At 37.9% G+C, this 20,949-nt stretch overlaps 1 protein-coding gene across 4 annotated transcripts in view; it reads left to right on the top strand.

Annotated features, from left to right (window-relative positions):
* The window catches only part of ANKIB1 (ankyrin repeat and IBR domain containing 1), a 156,983-nt gene that overhangs the window by 54,288 nt on the left and 81,746 nt on the right, over nucleotides 1–20,949 (top strand). For 2 of the 4 annotated variants that reach the window (XM_061413407.1, XM_061413408.1), the window contains exons 2-3: nucleotides 1,676–1,953; nucleotides 18,951–19,251. In XM_061413407.1, the coding sequence (XP_061269391.1) occupies nucleotides 1,766–1,953; nucleotides 18,951–19,251 (489 nt within the window). In that variant the 5' untranslated portion in view covers nucleotides 1,676–1,765. Of the gene's footprint in view, nucleotides 1–1,675; nucleotides 1,954–18,950; nucleotides 19,252–20,949 lie in introns of those variants that run through there. The other 2 variants (XM_061413411.1, XM_061413409.1) reach the window with 2 other exon arrangements.

The raw sequence follows: 20,949 nt of genomic DNA on the forward strand, positions 1-20,949 counted from the left end.
TAACATATGACCCTTGAGCTTAACCCTCTTACTGTAATTTTTAAAATTTGAGCCATAGTATAATTCATTGTAAACAAAAATCCCTGAGTGCAAACATTAATTAATACAAGTGGAGGTATAGTTTAAATGTCACATATACTATTGAAGTGTTACCTTATATCCACAAAAAATAAAGAATAAGAAAGACATATTTCTTTCTTATTAAAAGCAAAAATTATAGAACGTGAAAGGGAAGTCGCTCAGTCATGTCCGACTCTTTGCGACCCCGTGGACTGTAGCCCACCAGGCTCCTCCGTCCATGGGATTCTCCAGGCAAGAATACTGGAGTGGGTTGCCATTTCCTTCTCCAGGGGATCCTCCCAACCCAGGGATCGAACCCGGGTCTTCCGCATTGGAGGCAGACGCTTTAACCTCTGAGCCACCAAATGAAGAAGAAAAAAAAATTATAGAGCCCTTCACAATTAAAAGATAATCAGGAAATTAGGGAAAGACATATTTCTTACTCTTTGAGTGATTTTCACTTTCACTTTCGTCAATTCTTTACCGGTTAAAGGACACATTTCTTAGTCTGGCCACAACCTATTTTCAGTTTTATATTCTATTAGCAGTACTCACCATTTGAATAAACCTTTTGTTTCATACCTTCCTTTGCATAGGCTGTTTCCTTTATGACTGGTTTTGATAATGGCTGAAGACTAGATTCAGAAACATTTATTGGAATGGAACAAAATTAGCATTTATTAAGCATACTAGCCAAGGTCTGTGATAGGTACTTAAATAAGTAACTCTCATAATCCTGACTATTTTCCTTAAGAAATGGTTATTTCCTTTTACTGTATAGATGTAACCTGAGGCATTAGAAGGGTAGTTACAATTACATAGCTAGTTTGAGATTTCATACTCCAAATTAAATGATTGTTTTCTTGTCTTTCCCCTACCCACCTCACATTGCTTCAGTAGTAAATACCTGTGATCTTTATTATAACCTCTTTCCAAATACAGTAGTCATAAACAGTTCATGTTTTCAGCCTTGTTTTGAATTATTTACAGTAGAAGAAAATAAATAATGGTATTATGGTAGAATAATCACTATTTCATTATTCTGAGTGTAATTAGTTGTAGTTAGTTTTATTCATTTGCTGTGAGTTGTATAGCCCTCTGTATTTACATGTGAAAAATCTTTTCTTTGAAGTCCTTCTAAGTACTGAACAATTTCATTTTACTTTATTGTAATTTAACATTTTTTGGAGTTCTTATATGAACAAAATTTCCTGTATTTTTCATTATCCTAGAAATTGGCTGAATCAGATTTATATGTAATTTATACAAGAATTTAAGTGTATTCAACCATAAATTTTAATCAAACTCATTTCCTGCCTCTGTGAAGGAGAAAATTGAAAAGACCATGTATATACGTAACTTTATAGTATAAAGTACAGCCTGTGAAACCGTCACTTTCTGTATGGGAAAATATTGCAGTTTAAGAAGTTAGTTTGGGCAGTATTAAACATTAGAGATTTTTTTTTGGCTATTAAGATAAATTTGGTAAAACATAATTCTTTCCCTTACATATGCTTCATAGATTTTATTAATATTCCTAATTGTGGTATTTTTTCCTTAGGATACTGCTTCATAATTACTGGTTTTACAATCTAATATTTTTTTCCTCCATTAGAATGTGAAACATGTTGCAGAAGCATTTAAGAAGTGGCTGAAGGGTGAAGGAAAAAGTGCCATTGCCTATCAGAAAAAAGCAAAACAAAACATGGGAAGTTCAACCACCAAATTCCGTAAAGCACTCATCAATGGTGATGAAAACCTGGCCTGCCAAATATACGAAAGCAACCCTCAGCTAAAAGAATCCCTTGATCCAAATACATCTTACGGGGAGCCCTACCAGCACAATACTCCGTTACACTATGCTGCTAGACATGGAATGAATAGAATATTAGGGTAAGTATTACTGGAAACCAATTAGTAACAGATTAGAGAAAGGGGAAAAAAACCGCTCTGGTCTTTGAGAATACATGCCTTATGTGGTATTATAGTGAACTAAACTTTGTAAAACTGAATATGCCTAAATTATTAAGTATGATTTTTTTATTATGTGTTTCATTTCTGAGGTTAGTTCACATATTCTTTTTACTGTAAATACATTTTGATCCTCAGTATGTTTCATAGTATGAATTCTTTATAACAGTGTAGTGTTTTAATTTACAATGTTTCAGTTCTAGAAAAGTACTTGTCATCTATCAAAAAATTGCAGGGAATAGTGTCCAAGGCAATTTAAGTTGAAAAACTGATGTGTTTCCCTTACCTAGTCTTGATCAGATTTGAGTTTCCTTCTTTTAAAAGGTTCAGTTACCAGAAAAGACTTTTCTAAAAGTAAAACATTTTCTTGGAACTGAAAATATCAATACTAAGAAACTTAAAAAAAAAATCTCTTTAGGAAGAAAGCATTAGTGATAGCAGTATGTGAATTCTTCTTAATTACATGGGAATTAAATTTGCTATTTGCTAACTTATAAGATGAAAGAAGCAAAGGATAGAAAAGTAGTTCCAAAATAAATGTAGTGTTTTTAGTAGTAGATTGTGCAGCTGTGGAAGTCTGGTGGTAGAAAGAAACAATTCTTTGCTTATGCAGTGAAATATAATTCTTAAATTGGCATTCTGAGTACTTTAGAACTTGACAAAAAGCTTTTCAATCCTTTTTCTATTTCTTTTTATACAAATTTGTTGTTCAAATTAAGCTGCTGTTTCTGGTATCCCTGAATCATGCCAGGGGTGTTCTGTCTGCCACATTCATAATGCTGTTTCCCGGGAGTATCTCTCCTCTCAGCCTTCTCTTTCTTACCTAAATTTTAGCCTTCCTTCAATGTCCTGGGCTTCCCGGGTGACTCAGTGGTAAAGAATCTGCCTGCTAATGTAGGAGATGCGGGTTAAGTCCCTGGGTCGGGAAGATCTCTTGGAGAAGGAAATGGCAACCCACTCCAGTATTCTTGCCTGGAGAATTCCATGGACACAGAAGTCTGGCAGGCTAAAGTGACTTAACAGCAGGGTCCTAGGCATTCTTTATCTGTCTTATTCCTGTCACAGCCTGTAAGGAACTTCAGTCCGCAAGGAACTTCAGTCTTCTTTTGAACTTCTGTGGTTCTTTTTTGTTTATTACTTGTGTGGTATACACTACCCATTGGTTTTGTAAATTTGTAAACCTACTCTTTGCCTACCTAAATTACAGCTTTTTAAAAGGACTTTCTTTGTACTTCTAGCGTCTAGCATAGTATCTTACACAAAGTAAATAGAACCTTTCTAAAAGTCATTGCACAGATACTGTCTTTAGGATCAGGATTCGTAAATGAGAAAAATTCCATGAATAACTTAGTTTATTCAGGCCTATGATTATCAAGTAGGTATTTTTGTAACCTCTTAAAAATAAAATAGGTATTTCTTGATTTAAAAAGAGATATTTCTATTACCTCTCCATTTTTCAGTTATCTCTTATTTTCATTTCTCTAAAAATACCCACTTAGAAGCCACTGCCACCTAATCTTGTTTGAAATTTTACATTTTTTCTTTCAAAAATGGATGTTCCCTATGTTAATTACACTGACATATTGTACTAATAAAATAATGGCAAACGTGTTGAGGGCTTAACTGTTTTCTAGGCACTACTAACTGCTCTACGTGCCTTGTCTCATTTAATTCTCATTCTAGGGCTATAAGGTCGTTTATCATCCGCATTTCAGAAGTGAGAAAACTGAAGCTCAGAAAGATTAAACAACTTGTCAGAACTCTGCAGCTTGTAAATGGCAAAGCTAACTGCCCATTTAGGCAGATGACTGTAGTCTTTAGGCTTTCAACACTATGATAGCATCTTATCTCTATAGTCAGATAAGCCTGTATGTCAGGAATGCCTAAAACACTTACTGTGCTAAGTCGTTTCAGTTGTGTCCAACTCTGTGTGACCCCGTGGACTGTAGCCCACCAGGCTCCTCTGTCCATGGGATTCTCCAGGCAAAAATACTGGAGTGGGTTGCCGTGCCCTTCTCCAGGGGATCTTCCTGACTCAGGGATTGAACCCACATCTCTTTCATCTCCTGCATTGGCGGGTGGGTTCTTTACCACTAGCACCCCCTGGAATCCTAAAACACTTATTAGCAAGACAAATTAGTTACTCTGGATTTCAGTTTCCTTGTCTCTAAAATATTAAGCTTGTATAATTAAATGAATGTGTTATGTTTCATGATACCTAGTGTATAGTTTCGGAGAAGGCAGTGGCACCCCACTCCAGTACTCTTGCCTGGAAAATCCCATGGATGGAGGAGCCTGGTAGGCTGCAGTCCATGGGGTCGCTAGGAGTCGGACACGACTGAGTGACTTCACTTTCACTTTCCACTTCCATGCATTGGAGAAGGAAATGGCAACCCACTCCAGTGTTCTTGCCTGGAGAATCCCAGGGACGGGGGAGCCTGGTGGGCTGCCGTCTATGGGGTCACACAGAGTCAGACACGACTGAAGTGACTTAGCATAGCATAGCATAGTGTATAGTATTATTTCTCAAATTTGTAACCCTAAATATCTTCAGATTATCCTTGACTTACTCATCTCCTTTACCTAACCTGTTACTAATGCAGAGTTCACTCCGTCTTATCTGATGGGTTCATGTCTTTCCATTCCTGTTGCCTAAAAGTTTGTTTACTCTTATCAACCTCTTCTTCCAGTACTGAAAGTACTTGACTCCTAAATGTTCCTTTTGCAAGTCTTTTCCTCTTCAAGTCTCGTGTTCAGGTTAATCTTGCTAAAAGTTTATCCTTCTCAACGTTCTGTCATAAGAAAACTATGGCGGTACACTATTGTTTGCCTCATTTTACTTGGCTTCTGAAGCCTTATTTTTTCTCTGCCCTCATTCTGCCGAGTCAGCCTAATCTCTCGTTATTCTCCAACATGATCATATCAGTCAGACTGGTTGCCTTCCCTCTTGCTTTTCCCACTTTTAAAAATGCCATCCCCTTAGCTTTATTGTTAATCCCTGATTCTGAAATGTCTTGTTTCTTCTCTAATTCCCTGTCCTTTAAGTCCTTACTTGATTTCTGCCTTTTTATGAATTCATTACCAACTGTTCTGACCTGCAGTATTGTTCTCAGAAATTCCTATAACTTAGATTTTAAATCATCCAGTTGTTATTAAATTCATCTCTTTGATTGGATTGTAAATATTACAAATACACTGCTGAACAGTAATGCTCTAAGGAGATTAACTCTTGATTAGTCTGTTCAGTCTTTGTTTTTGATTTGAACATTTTCAGTAAGATTATGAAACTGTTGCTTTAGGTTCTGAATATTGAACACTAACAATAACATTTAATATCAGATCTTCTTATGTGATTAATTAAAACTTTCTTAGAATACCACAGTAAAATGTTTTTGAATGTTATTACTAAGGTAATATGTCTATTTTAACATAAAAGAACTCAAGTAGGAAAATACTTTTTAATCATTTATAGTATAATTTAAAATATACTTTATAAAATTGGAAAACTTTAAGAGATGTATCTAATCCATTGAGTCTTTTTTTTTTAGTTTTATTCAAGTGTAGTTGATTTGCAATGCTGTATAAATTTCTGTACAATAAAGTGATTCAGTCATACATATATTCTTTTTCATATGTTTTCCATTATAGTTTGTCACAGGATGTTGAATGTAGTTCCCTGTTCTATACAGTGGGACTCGTTGTTTATCCTTTCTGTATATACCAGTTTGCATCTGCTAATCTCAGACTCTCACTCCTGCCCTCCCCCACCCCCTTCCCCTTGGTAACCACCAGTCTGTTCTCTGTGCCCTTGATTTTGTTTCTGTTTCATATTTAGGTTTATTTGCATCACATTTTAGATCCAGTAATATCATATGAGGTTTGACTTTGTCTTTCTGACTTGCTTCACTTATTATGGTGGTCTCTGTGTCCGTCCATGTTGCTCCAGGAGCTTTGTTTCATTCTTTTTTATGGCTGACTAGTAAATATTTCACTGTATATATGCACCACATATTTTCTAGCTGTTCGTCTGTCAGCGGACATTTAGGTTGTTTTCCTGTCTAATCCAATGAGTCTTAAAGTGCATTCTGAGGACTTGTAGAGGTAAAGTAGATCAAAACTATTTTTAGTATTTAAATCAATACTAATTTTGAGATGTTATTTGCCTTTTTCACTGTGTTGACATTTGTGATGATAGTGCAGAAAATGGAGGATAAAACTGCCACCGCTTTTGGGTGAATCAAGGCAGTGGCACCGAACCTTAAGTAATTACTGTATTCCTCACTGCCGGCCACTTGCTGTTTTAAAAAAAAAAAGCCAATTTTACTTAAAATTTCCTCGATGAAGCAGTAGAATTACTAATGTTAATTAATCTCCGTCCTTGAGTACACATCTTTTTATTAGTCTATAAATGAGAAGAATGCACAAAGTCCTTCTGCTCTTGTCTGCTGATAGCTTTGAGGAATGGTTTGAGGTGTGAGTTGAAATGTTGATGCTTATTTTTTCATGAAAACATTTTAAACTAATAACAACAGTAAAAGATGATTGAGCTTGCCAGTGAGTATTGGAATTTTGAAAACTTATATTTACTGCCTTAAGCTTGACAGCTTCCCAGTACTTAGGGACTTACTAAATAAGATTGGCAGTGATATAAATTAACATGAGTTTTTAAAATACTCTATAATGAAATGTGACAGAATCTAGAAGATCTGTATAACTTAGTGAATTAGTATTTTTCAAGGTAAGTATATGATTTTTTGCAATTATGCATGGGTAAAAGATTTGTTCAAAATATAAGGTAAACCAGTAGATTTTTAAACATTGCAAAAGTTCATTGATAAGATTTCAGATTTTACACTGCAGGTAATCTAAGAAATGACCACTTGTTGAGTTTTTGGTATCAAATATGAATAGTCACACTTATCTAAAAAGGCTATTTTAAAACATTTCTCTCTTTTCTAATTATATAAGGCTGGATTTTCTTCATATGCATCAACCCAAACGAAACATATCATAACTGATTTAATACTATGAGAATCTGTTTTCTGTTAGCCAAATGTTAAAAAAGATTTGTAAACATGTAAAACAATGCCTTTGTGTTCACTTAATTTTTAAAAAAATATAGTTATTTTTGATTTTAGGATATTAGGAATGTCAAATATATAATGAGTTTATTTTTAATGGATAAATTTATTTTAATTTTTAATATGATGAATATCTCTCACATAAACAAAGGCTCTTAGAGATCTTTTTTAAAAATTTTTATTGGAGTATAGTTGATTTACAATGTTGTGTTAGTTTCCGCTTTACAGCAGAGTGAATCAGTTATTCATATACATGTATCCAGTCTTTTTTACATTCTTTTCCTATAAAAGTCATTATAGAGTCTTCAGTAGAGTTCTCTGTGTTATAAAATCAGTCATTATTATAGTTATCTATTTTACATATAGTAGTGTGTAAAATACTACACACTAAAATACTTTATCAGTCAGTTCAGTTCAGTTCAGTAGCTTAGTTTGCGACCCCACGAAGTGCAGCACGCCAGGCCTCCCTGTCCATCACCAACTCCCAGAGTTCACCCAGACTCACGTCCATCGAGTCAGTGATGCCATCCAGCCATCTCATCCTCTGTCGTCCCCTTCTCCTCCTGCCCCCAACCCCCCCAGCATCAGAGTCTTTTCCAGTGAGTCAACTCTTCGCATGAGGTGGCCAAAGTACTGGAGTTTCAGCTTTAGCATCATTCCTTCCAAAGAAATCCCAAGGCTAATAATCTTTAGGATGGACTGGTTGGATCTCCTTGCAGTCCAAGGGACTCTCAAGAGTATTCTCCAACACCACAGTTCAAAAGCATCAATTCTTCAGCACTCAGCTTTCTTCACAGTCCAACTCTCACATCCATACCTGACCACTGGAAAAACCATAGCCTTGACTAGATGGACCTTTGTTGGCAAAGTAATGTCTCTGCTTTTGAATATGCTATCTAGGTTGGTCATAACTTTTCTTCCAAGGAGCAAGCGTCTTTTAATTTCATGGCTGCAGTCACCATCTGCAGGGATTTTGGAGCCCCCCCAAAATACAGTCTAACACTGTTTCCCCATCTGTTTCCCCTGAAGTGATGGGACCAGATACCATGATCTTCGTTTTCTGACTCTTGAGATTTACGCCAACTTTTTCACTCTCCACTTTCACTTTCATCAAGAGGCTTTTTAGTTCTTCTCCACTTTCTGCCATAAGGGTAGTGTCGTCTGCATATCTGAGCTTATTGATATTTCTCCCAGCAGTCTTGATTCCAGCTTGTGCTTCTTCCAGCCCAGCATTTCTCCTGATGTACTCTGCATTTAAGTTAAATAAGCAGGGTGACAATATACAGCCTTGATGTACTCCTTTTCCTATTTGGAACCAGTCTGTTTTTCCATGTTCAGTTCTAACTGTTGCTTCCTGACCTGCATACAGATTTCTCAAGAGGTAGGTCAGGTGGTCTGGTATTCCCATCTCTTTCAGAATTTTCCACAGTTTGTGGTGATCCACACAGTCAAAGGCTTTGGCACAGTCAATAAAGTAGAAATAGGTGTTTTTCTGGAACTCTCTTGCTTTTTTGATGATCCAGCGGATGTTGGCAATTTGATCTCTGGTTCCTCTGCCTTTTTTAAAACCAGCTTGAACATCTGGAAGTTCACGGTTCACGTATTGCTGAAGCCTGGCTACATAGTAGTGTGTAAAATAATACGGAGACGGCAATGGCAACCCACTCCAGTACTCTTGCCTGGAAAATCCCATGGATGGAGGAGCCTGGTTGGCTGCAGTCCATGGGGGGTAGCGAAGAGTGGGACACGACTGAGTGACTTCACTTTCATTTTTCACTTTCATGGATTGGAGAAGGAAATGGCAACCCACTCCAGTGTTCTTGCCTAGAGAGTCCCAGGGATGGGGGATCCTGGTGGGCTGCCATCTATGGGGTCGCACAGAGTCGGACACAACTGAAGCGACTTAGCAACAGCAGCAGCAGCAGTGTGTATATATCAATCCCAGTTTCTCAACACGAATCTTCAGTAATTTTTAAATTTGTAAAAGTTATAACAGTCTACTACCAGAAAGTTTAAAAATTGCTGATTTGATCAATATTATTGGTTTCTCTAAGAAGGGATGTATTTGTCTCCAGCTTCTGCTTATCATTCTGTTGATGAGTGTTTAAAGACCTGAAGAAAAGGTGACTATATATTCTCTTTAAAATTACTGTTTTTATGATTTGGCCATATACTTTATACTTATAGTTTTACTCTATATTTTCAATTTCAGTCTTAAGTGTTTGTTTTTTCTTTTTTCTTAATTGTTTGGAGGTCAGTGATTGATAATTTTGTTATTAAAGCCTTTAACATCCTGTCTTAGAATCAGAAATTACTTTATTGCTCTCGTTTCCTAAGATTAGACAACTCTAATTTCTTTAATCTGTGTATCTTTTTTCAAAATTTATTGAGGGCAGAGAAAATCACAAATCATATTATTATTTTAATTGTTTGGTCAATTTTGTAATTAAATAACTCTTAACATTCTGTCACTTAACACTTAAAAAGCACGAGAGTTCCAGAAAAACATCTATTTCTGCTTTATTGACTATGCCAAAGCCTTTGACTGTGTGGATCACCACAAACTGTGGAAAATTCTGAAAGAGATGGGAATACCAGACCACCTGACCTGCCTCTTGGGAAATCTGTATGCAGGTCAGGAAGCAACAGTTAGAACTGAACATGGAACAACAGACTGGTTCCAAATAGGGAAAGGAGAACATCAAGGCTGTATATTGTCACCCTGCTTATTTAACTTATCTGCAGAGTACATCATGAGAAACCCTGGGCTGGAGGAAGCACAAGCTGGAATCAAGATTGCCGGGAGAAATATCAATAACCTCAGGTATACAGATGACACCACCCTTATGCCAGAGAGTGAAGAAGAACTAAAGAGCCTCTTGGTAAAAGTGAAAGAGGAGAGTGAAAAAGGTGGTTTAAAGCTCAGCATTCAGAAAACTAAGATCATGGCATCCGGTCCCATCACTTCATGGCAAATAAATGGGGAAATAGTGGAAACAGTGGCTGACTTTATTTTGGGGGGCTCCAAAATCACTGCAGATGGTGACTGCAGCCATGAAATTAAAAGACACTTACTCCTTGGAAGAAAAGTTATGACCAACCTGCTGCTTCTGCTGCTGCTAAGTCGCTTCAGTCTGTCCAACTCTGTGAGATGCCGTACACGGCAGTCCACCAGGCTCTGCCATCCCTGGGCTTCTCCAGGCAAGAACACTGGAGTGGGTTGCCATCTCCCTCTCCAGTGCATCAAAGTGAAAAGTGAAAGTGAAGTCGCTCAGTGTGTTCGACACTCAGCGACCCCATGGACCGCAGCCTACCAGGCTCCTCCATCCATGGTATTTTCCAGGCAAGAGTACTGGAGTGGGTTGCCATTGCCTTCTCCATGACCAACCTAGACAGCATATTAAAAAGCAGAAACATTACTTTGCCAACAAAGGTCTGTCTAGTCAAGGCTATGGTTTTTGTAGTGGTCGTGTATGAATGTGAGAGTTGGACTATAAAGAAAGCTGAGTGCTGAAGAATTGATGCTTTTGAACTGTGGCGTTGGAGAAGACTCTTGATAGTCCCTTGGACTGCAAGGAGATCCAACCAGTTCATCCTAAAGGAAATCAGTTCTGATATTCATTGGAAGGACTGATGCTAAAGCTGAAACTCCAATACTTTGGCCTCCTGATGAAGAACTGACTCATTGGAAGATTAAAGATTGAAGGCGGAAGGAGAAAGAGACGACAGAGGATGATGTGGTTGGATGGCATCACTGACTCAATGGACGTGAGTTTAAGTAAACTCCGGGAGTTGGTGATGGATAGGGAGGCCTGGAGTGCTGCAGTCACGGGGTCACAAAGAGTCGGACACGACTGCGCAACTGAACTGAACTAACACTGTGTCATGAATTCAATAGAATAAGGATAAATAGCACACATCAGCATTAAGTGAAATACCAACTCTGTTTTAACTCTTTATGTTTTAGATAGCTTCAAATGTTTCACTGTGTTTAACTTTTCTAAACTGGTAACAAGTTGATGGCCATTATTTTCTCATGCTGCCTTATGTAATCTGGCATACCTGCCTGCTAGCTTCGGTATAGACTCTGACTAAGCTTGGCTAGATTCCTAACACATGACATATACGGGTGGACAAAGAAGTATACCTAGCCAAGAACAATATACTTTAGTAGCCATAAAGTAAATTGCAATAAGGCCTTGATTTAGTCCCCATTTCGTTTAGCTTTATGGTACCTGCAACAGCAGGCACAGCTTTTCCCTCTTCTTAGACATAATCATATGGTAAAAGAAGGGCGGTTTGCAGTTTAGGAGCTAGTTTGCATCTCTATCTCTCTGAACCTAAATGCTATGTATTTACATCATACCATACCACAGTGCTTCTTTCCTGGGAAACTGAATCCATATTCATAAATAGTTACTATTTGATGTAGCAAAAGCACTGTTTAGACTTTGGAGTCCACATGTTCTAGTTTGGATAAGCATGTATAAAATGGGAAATTAGAGTGCTTGTTCCTTAGATTTTATAGGATAACTTCTTGTGCTTCCTAGAATATGAAAGGGGCCTGTCTTTTGGTATAAATGAAATATAAAATCTTTATTAGAGCATGTGTTTGTCAGAGCATATGTTAATATCAAGCTTTGAGAATTAAAATAGAGTTTCCAGTTTGGGGGTTTTTTTTTTGATTCTTGTATTTCAGGAGTTATTAAATTCTTATAAATGGATTGAAATTCAGTTCTCTCCTAACCTCCGTTGCTGTGTATACACTGTAAGGGCAGGTATTTAATCTGTTTTCTTAACAATATACCTAACCTCTATAATACAATTACAGCTACTCAAAAATAATGTTGCATGAAAGGTAAGATGTAAAGGGAACTGAAAGTATATGTATATCTTAGTAACTACTGGAATAATAGTGTTATGACAAGAAATTGAGGCTGTAACAAAGAAGATGGTTATTTTGAGGGGAGCTCAACTGAATGTGAGATAATGATAGAAAGTGCAAGAAAAAATGGGGCTTAGACTCTTTGTGACCCCCATGGACTGTACAGTCCATGTAATTCTCCAGGCCAGAGTACTGGAGTGAGTAGCCTTTCCCTTCTCCAGGGGATCTTCGCAACACAGGGATCAAACCCAGGTCTCCTGCATTGCAGGCAGATTCTTTTACCAGCTGAGCCACCAGGGAAACCCATAAAAATTTAGAATATGGCCTCAAGGTCAGGATAGTAGTCAGGGTGATAGAGCATTAAGAATTATCACTGAAATAATAGTAGAAGCCCTTTGAGAAAAACTATGATTCTGCTGCCACTGTCTGTCATTTGGGTTCCAATAAAAGTTTACAGTTTACAATGTGTATTCATAGAAACCACTGAAAGATAAGTGACTTTAAGAATGGATGTGCTCTCTGGAAGGAAGGAAGACGTCCAGAGAAGAAAACAGACTCAGAAAGTGAGTTTGCTTCCATTAAGGAGATAGGACACACACAGAAGAACTGTACAAAAAAGGTCTCATGACCCAGATAATCACGATGGTGTGATCACTGACCTAGAGCCAGACATCCTGGAATGTGAAGTCAGGTGGGCCTTAGAAAACATCACTACGAACAAAGCTAGTGGAGGTGATGGAATTCCAGTTGAGCTATTCAAAATCCTGGAAGATGATGCTGTGCAAGTGCTGCACTCAATATGCCAGCAAATTTGGAAAACTCAGCAGTGGCCACAGGACTGGAAAAGGTCAGTTTTCATTCCAATCCCAAAGAAAGGCAATGCCAAAGAATGCTCAAACTACCGCACAATTGCACTCATCTCACACGCTAGTAAAGTAATGCTCAAAATTCTCCAAGCCAGGCTTCAGCAGTATATGAACCGTGAACTTCCTGATGTTCAAGCTGGTTTTAGAAAAGGCAGAGGAACCAGAGATCAAATTGCCAACATCCGCTGGATCATCAAAAAAGCAAGAGAGTTCCAGAAAAACATCTATATCTGCTTTATTTACTATGCCAAAGCCTTTGCCTGTGTGGATCACAATAAACTGTGGAAAATTCTGAAAGAGATGGGAATACCAGACCACCTGATCTGCCTCTTGAGAAATTTATATGCAGGTCAGGAAGCAACAGTTAGAACTGGACATGGAGCAACAGACTAGTTCCAAATAGGAAAAGGAGTACGTCAAGGCTGTATATTGTCACCCTGCTTATTTAACTTCTATGAAGAGTACATCATGAGAAACGCTGGACTGGAAGAAACACAAGCTGGAATCAAGATTGCTGGGAGAAATATCAATAAGCTCAGATATGCAGATAACACCACCCTTATGGCAGAAAGTGAAGAGGAACTAAAAAGCCTCTTGATGAAAGTGAAAGTGGAGAGTGAAAAAGTTGGCTTAAAGCTCAACATTCAGAAAACGAAGATCATGGCATCTGGTCCCATCACTTCATGGCAAATACATGGGGAAACAGTGGAAACAGTGTCAGACTTTATTTTTCTGGGCTCCAAAATCACTGCAGATGGTGATGGTGACTGCAGCCATGAAATTAAAAGATGCTTACTCCTTGGAAGGAAAGTTATGACCGACCTAGGTAGCATATTGAAAAGCAGAGACATTACTTTGCCAACAAAGGTCCATCTAGTCAAGGGTATGGTTTTTCCTGTGGTCATGTATGGATGTGAGAGTTGGACTGTGAAGAAGGCTGAGCGCCAAGGAATTGATGCTTTTGAGCTGTGGTGTTGGAGAAGACTCTTGAGAGTCCCTTGGACTGCAAGGAGATCCACCCAGTCCATTCTGAAGGAGATCAGCCCTGGGATTTCTTTGGAAGGGATGATGCTAAAGCTGAAACTCCAGTACTTTGGCCACCTCATGCGAAGAGTTGACTCATTGGAAAAGACTCTGATGCTGGGAGGGATTGGGGGCAAGAGGAGAAGGGGCCGACAGAGGATGAGATGGCTGGATGGCATCACTGACTTGATGAGTCTCAGTGAACTCCGGGAGTTGGTGATGGACAGGGAGGCCCGGCGTGCTGTGATTCATGGGGTCACAAAGAGTCGGACACGACTGAGTGACTGATCTGATCTGATCTGAAGGAGATAGGAAAGTAGAGCCATCATCATAGGTAAAAGAGAATTTGTTCTGAAAAAAATGAAGAGACCTCTTAAAACGATGGGTAGTTATGGAAACCGAGGTAATAAAGAGATAAGGATATAAATGAATTATTGGCAGTTTAAGGTTAAAACAAGAATTGAGGATAAGAACTTAACTCTTAGGAAATTCCTGATGATGTGAACGAGTGCAGTTTTAGTACAGTGATCAGAATAGGGTCATATTGAAGTGGAGAGTAAATGTAGATTTATAGGTTGCAGTTATAATTTGACTGTTTCACAATGAACACTGAAAGAATCTAGACAAACAAATGACTTTCGATGGGTTATTAAGGTCAAATGAAAGGAATTTTTTTTTCCAGGTTAATGTTTTCCTTACCCTTCCTTCCTGCCAGTTATCTCCTATCCTGGTCCAAGAATTAACCTTGTATGTAAGTAGTAAAATACACTTCATAATTACTGGCATAGTTACAAGAGGGGCCTATCTAAAACTTACATGTCAATTACAAATTTGTAATTCCATTTACTCATTCATGTAACTTAAAGAAGACTACTTTTGAATTTAAGCATATAATATAAAAGTAATAATGTAAATCAATAAAATTAGAATATCCAACTTGACAGTTTTAGTACAGAATGTTTATGCAGGTATAGTACTGTAATAAATTTGAGAATCTTTCCTGAATAAATAATTAAGCTCTTTTAATATTTTAACTTCAGAATAATAAGCTTGCTTTGGTTTGCTGAATCAGAGTCTGGCAGATTGGGTATAAGAATGTTTGCAAAATTATCACATTATCTCTTCCCTCTATTGGGGAGGATGTAGCATTGTTTAATGAGAGAGTCTGTCTCCATATTAGCTGACGTCCTTCCAACTTGTATTAAATTCCATGGTGATGAGAACTTGAGGCCTCCTGAACAAAAGAGAAAATACGTGATATATTGGAAATAGGGATAGGAAAAGCTGAATCTGTGTTGCTGTACAGAATCATATGGAATCTGAATTAATTTTAAGTTAAATTTTTAAGGAAATGAAATCTCTTTTATTGTTAATAATGGCTCTTGGAAGAGATTTTAATCTTGAACACGTTTTTAGAGTAGTGTTTAAAATTTTGGTTATTCACTGTAATTCAGCCATTATAAATACAGAGAAATATTATTGAAAATTTTATCATCAGTTGTTGACTTAGGAAAAAATATATTTTTCCTTTTTTTTTAAATTATGAAGCAGCATTATGTTTATATAAATAAACTACTCACATTCCTGCCTCCCTTAAACAACTGTTAGAATCATTCCATGTCCCTTCTGATTTTCACTATAAATATTCTTATATAGACTTGTTAATGACTTTATAATTTCCAATGTACAAAAATACTGTGATTTGTATTTCCCAGTTTTCCTATAACCAGACATTTAAGTGATAAATTTCAGGAGTAGGTTTACTTGGTCAAAGAATAGAAGCCATATATTAGTTGGTTTTATGTATATAATATGTATATTAGCTGTATGTTTATATTGGTTACATACGTAGTATATTTTATATATTAGCTATTTTGTGCAAGATCACACACCTAGAAAGTGACAGGACTGAGACTATAGCCGGGCAGTCTGTACTGGTCAGTAGATACTGGGTTCTTGACCAGTCTGCTGTGTTACTGGCTTGAGAGATCTAGAATTCTGTCTTAATGTATTCCCAATGCCACATCACTAATCTTCATCATAAAAGTAATACACAAAGTAGTTCATCTATCAAAATTATAGCAAGAGTCTCCTCTGTGTTTGACACTATATTGGGGATTCAAGAAAGAACAGGATATAGATCTTGCCTTAAAAGGCTATAAACCAAGTGGGAGAAAGGAACAGATATGTAAGAAAGTAACTGGGATGCGATGTAATGAATTATATAATTAGGATGTTATAGGAAGACAAAGAAGGGAATGATCAATGCAGCTGGAGGAGGGAACTTAGTGTAAAGAGGCTTCTAAGTAGGGTTGGGTTTGTTTAGATGGCTAGGTCAGATCCTTGGAAACCAGATAGAGTAAGCAATAAAGAGCATACCCATGTACTGAGGGAGTCAGAAGGCCATAAAGGCTCTGTAGGACTTTAGAGAAAATGGGGCTTTCTGAGCAAATTTTATTAGAACTTGGGACCTGAGCTTCAGAGACAAGCTTTGAAAGTTAAACTTGGACTGAGTAGACATTGAGAACTCCAGGAGATACTGGAGATACTTGCTTCTCAGGAGGTACTTGTTTAACATTTGCCTGGGGGATTAGGAGTAGATGAGACCTGAGACCATTCCTACATTCCCTGAATTGTAAGACTCAGAGATGATAGTCTTTATCTCTTGCCGAGAAACATATTTCACATTGCAGAGCATAAGAACCCAAGGTCTTCCCTAGAACCGTGTTCATACTCAGGGATAGGTTCCCCCTCCACACACACAACCCCCCACCCATCGCCACCCCCCCCCCCCCCCACCAACTCCTCTTCACACCTTCCCTGGTCTCCAGAGGGAAGATCTACTGCACAAGCTTCCCAGAGTCTTATATTTAGGGCTCATTCCTATTGTTGCTATAACAGATTACCACAAACTTGGTGACTAAAAACAACACAAATGTATTATCTTAAACCTCTGGAGATCAGAAATCTGAAATGGTTCCACTGGATTAAACTCAAAGTGTTGGCAGAGTTATATCCCTTCTGCATGCTCTTGGGTAGAATCCCTTACCTTACCTTTTCCAGTTTCTAAAAGCTGCCTGCACTTCTTGGCTTGTGGCCCCTTCCACCATTTTTAAAGACAGCAGCATAGCATCTTCCAATATATCTCTGATTCTGACCCTCCTGTCATTCTCTTCTAAGGATTCGTGATTACATTGGGCCCACCTGGATACTAGGATACTTTACCAATGTCAAGAACCTTAACTTAATCATATCTGTGAAGTCTCTTTTACTGTATAAGGTAACATATTCACAGGTCCCAGGGATTAGGACATAGACCTCTTTGGGGTGGAGATACTAGTCTGCCTGTCACATTGCCCTGCAGTGCAGACCCCAGTACATGTACTATGTGATGTCTGATCTGGCTCAGATTGCATTACCCCAGTGGTAGGAGTTAGGGTATGTGGGACTAGTTATTATTTCATTTGTTCCTGCTTCAGAGACTTCATGTTTTACTTTCAAGATGGCTCAAATGAATGTGGACCCTAGAAGCCTAATAGGCTAGTTTTGAAAGGCTGTATTGCTGAACTGTCTAGAATCTTATAAAAGCAGGAGATACCCAGAGTTGTTCTAAAAATTGGAAACCACCGTAAAACATCTTACTCAGCCTTTTTCCTCGTAAGAGTTTTCTAGCTTGGCTCATTCATTCAAGTTGAAGAGCTCATCCTAGTTCCTTCCTAGTCAGGGTTTTGTCTTTGTTTTTTCTTGTTCTAAGCTAAAACTAACCTCAAAACAATCCAGATATAACTAGGATTTAGCTTTTGACTCTTCTGCTCCCTTCTCATTGCTATTCTGCCCTTAGACATAGGAACGCAAGTGATACCAGCCCTCCATAGTAAATTGACTCATCTTTGGATATGGGACTGTATGCCCATTTCATAGTATACTTGTGTTTTTTAGTACAGGCTGACTGAATTATACTAGGTTTTATCCAGCTCATTTCCTGTTATGGCCACTGAACTGGCTCAAATGTTAATCCACTGAGCCTAGCCCAAAAGATGTAGTGGATGCTAGACACAGCTCTCAGATCTGGATCTGGCAGAAGTTAAGGCAGCTCACCTATTATCATCAGTAATGTCTACCACCTTGAAATTAGATCGTGCTCTTCCAGAACTCACCTAGCTTATTGCCTTAAGAAGGTATTACATTGTATAAATATATGCCTTATTCTTTCAAAGGCTGGGGAAAACTCAACTAAATTTTTCCTAGATTTAACATTTACTTCCAGACTTAGCATTGCTTGCTTCTCCTGTATGGTCAGCATCCTTCTTAAGTAAAAATGTACTCAAGAGAAATAAAATATAGCAGAGCAATAACAAAAAAAATAAATCGCTGGGATATGTTTAATAATGTACCTAAGACATTTATGTTAATTGACAAACTAGTCCGTTATGTGGCCGTTTGGTTCCTTTCTTTCTTCCTCCTTTTCCTTTTCTCTGTCATTTTCCTTTTCCTTACCTTTCTTTTTTCTTCTTATGCCTTTTTCTCGTTTATTAGCAAACACTGTAATGATAGTCAACTTTGGTTTTTTAGTATTATTGTTCTAGAATCAAGTTTTTTTATAATTGTAAGAATTAGTGGGGCTTCTCTGGTGGCTCAGTGGTAAAGAATCCACCTCCTAATGGAGAAGACACAGGTTTGATCCCTGGTCTGGGAAGATCCCACATGCCACAGAACAGCTAAGCCCGTGTGCCACAGCTGCTGAGCCCATACTCTAGAGTGTGGGAGCTGCAACTCCTGAGCCCATGTGCCGCAACTCCTGAAGCCCTCGCGCAGGAGAAGCCCCTGCAGTGAAAAGCCTGTGCACCGCTATTAGAGAGGAGCCCTTACTCTCCGCGACTAGAGAAAAGCCCACACAGCAACGAAGACCCAGCACAACCAAAAAAAAAATTAGTCATTCAGCCTATTGTGAAACAGTGCCTCAGTAGAAACTGGATTAGCAGCTTAGAAGTAGAGCTTTAAATGTATCTCCTGTGTATTATTTCCAGGTAGGAAAAACCTGATTTTCATTCTTTACCATTTTAGGACCTTTCTTTTTGGTAGAGATGGAAATCCAAATAAACGGAATGTGCACAATGAAACATCTATGCATTTGTTGTGTATGGGACCTCAAATTATGATCTCAGAAGGAGCCCTTCATCCTCGCTTAGCACGCCCTGCGGAAGATGATTTTAGAAGAGCGGATTGTCTACAGATGATTTTAAGATGGAAAGGAGCAAAACTTGACCAAGGCGAATATGAGAGAGCAGCTATTGACGCTGTTGATAACAAAAAGAACACACCCCTGCACTATGCTGCTGCCTCAGGGATGAAAACCTGCGTAGAGGTAAACCTTGGTGTGCCCGTTTGTTTGTTTTAGCAATCTGCATGGTAAAATCTGTGTCTCGGTAATGTGTGATAATCAGTATTTGTTTTACTTCGTTAATTTGACTAGTCATTTCTGTCTCTTGTGGTTCTAAAAGAATTGGGAGCCTTTGTTTTAGGAAAACAAACCCACAAACATTCATCCTTGGAAATGAAATGAAATCAGAAGCAATTTAAAAATTGACTGACGTCCCTGAACATAGCAGTCATCATACAAACACTATCTTATTGAGAGTAATACTTTTGGTATCAAAAGTTGCGCTTGTCGCTGATTTTAGACACCAATTTATAGAATGTATACATATGGCAAATCTTGACAAGTGGGACCTTAACCTATATTATCTAGAAGTGATCAGTTCCCTAAGCTATGAGCTTCGCAGGTGGCTGAGCAGTAAAAGAATCCGCCTGCAATGAAGGAGACCTGGGTTTGATCCCTGGGCAGGAAGATCCCCCTGGAGAAGAAAAGGGCAACCCACTCTGGTATTCTTGTCTGGGAAATCCCATGGACAAAAGAGGCTATAGTCTGGGGTTGCAGAGTTGGACACGACTTATTGACTAAATAAGAATCAGCAGGGATAAATATTAATGAATATATATATTGGGGCTTTAAAAAATTTTATATATTAAAATGTGCTGGTTTTTTTCTGTGTAATTTGCACTAAAGTACCTGAGTACTTTGTATTTGAATTTTTCCATCTATGTTTTTCATATATATATGTATATCTAACAATAGGCTTAGATAAAATCAGCCGTATAGTATAGGATCTTAACTAAGCTAAGAAATCATTGTTCTTTATACTGTCCTTGCTGCTATACAGCTGTATTCTCTCAGCTATATACATGTCAATCCATACATAACTCTTAGACATTCTTTTGCATAAATGTATTTAAGTTTCAGTGCAGCATTATAAATTGAATCAGAGTATCCATTTACCAGATATGTAGGTCTTGATTAGAAAAGTAGTTTTCCAGATTAAATATATGTTAATAAGATTAAAATATGCATCTTAAAATTTAGTATTTCCTTAATATTATTCATGTGTGTAAACTTATACTTCTAAATTGATAAATATACAAAAAACATGAAGGTTCTCCATTTTCTTACTCATGTTAAAAGGTTATGGCCATTTATATGACTTCTTTAGCATATCTGAAATGTCAGTTGTTCTCAACTTCTGGAAGCCTTCTGATCTTACCTTGTATTTTTTGCTCTTGTTTGTGATACTTACTGATCTTTTAGAATATTAGTCATTTCAGCTCTTGGAATTGTGTCACCTTTGCCCACTACTTAGCTAGTGACAGTCATTTAGTTGGTTGGTTTAGTCACTAAGTCATGTCCAACTCTTGCGGCCCCAAGGGTTGTAGCCTGCCAGGCTCTTCTGCCCATGGGATTCTCCAGGCAAGAACACTGGAATGGGTTGCCATTTCCTTCTCCAGGGGATCTTCCAAACCCAGGAATCGAACCAGGGTCTCCTGCATTGCAGGCAGATTCTTTACCAACTGAGCTATGAGGGAAGTCCAGTGACGGTCATTAACTTAAAACTAATCTTAAACTTTACTTTCTAACATTGATTCTCAGTGTGGTAGAAGGATGTCCTAGGATTTAGCATGGAATGAGGCTATTGACAGAATTCCTGAGGCTTTTAATCAAGTGTTTTTA

This window comes from Bos javanicus, chromosome 4, assembly GCF_032452875.1.
Source record: "Bos javanicus breed banteng chromosome 4, ARS-OSU_banteng_1.0, whole genome shotgun sequence".
In the NCBI taxonomy this organism is placed as follows: Eukaryota; Metazoa; Chordata; class Mammalia; order Artiodactyla; family Bovidae; genus Bos; species Bos javanicus.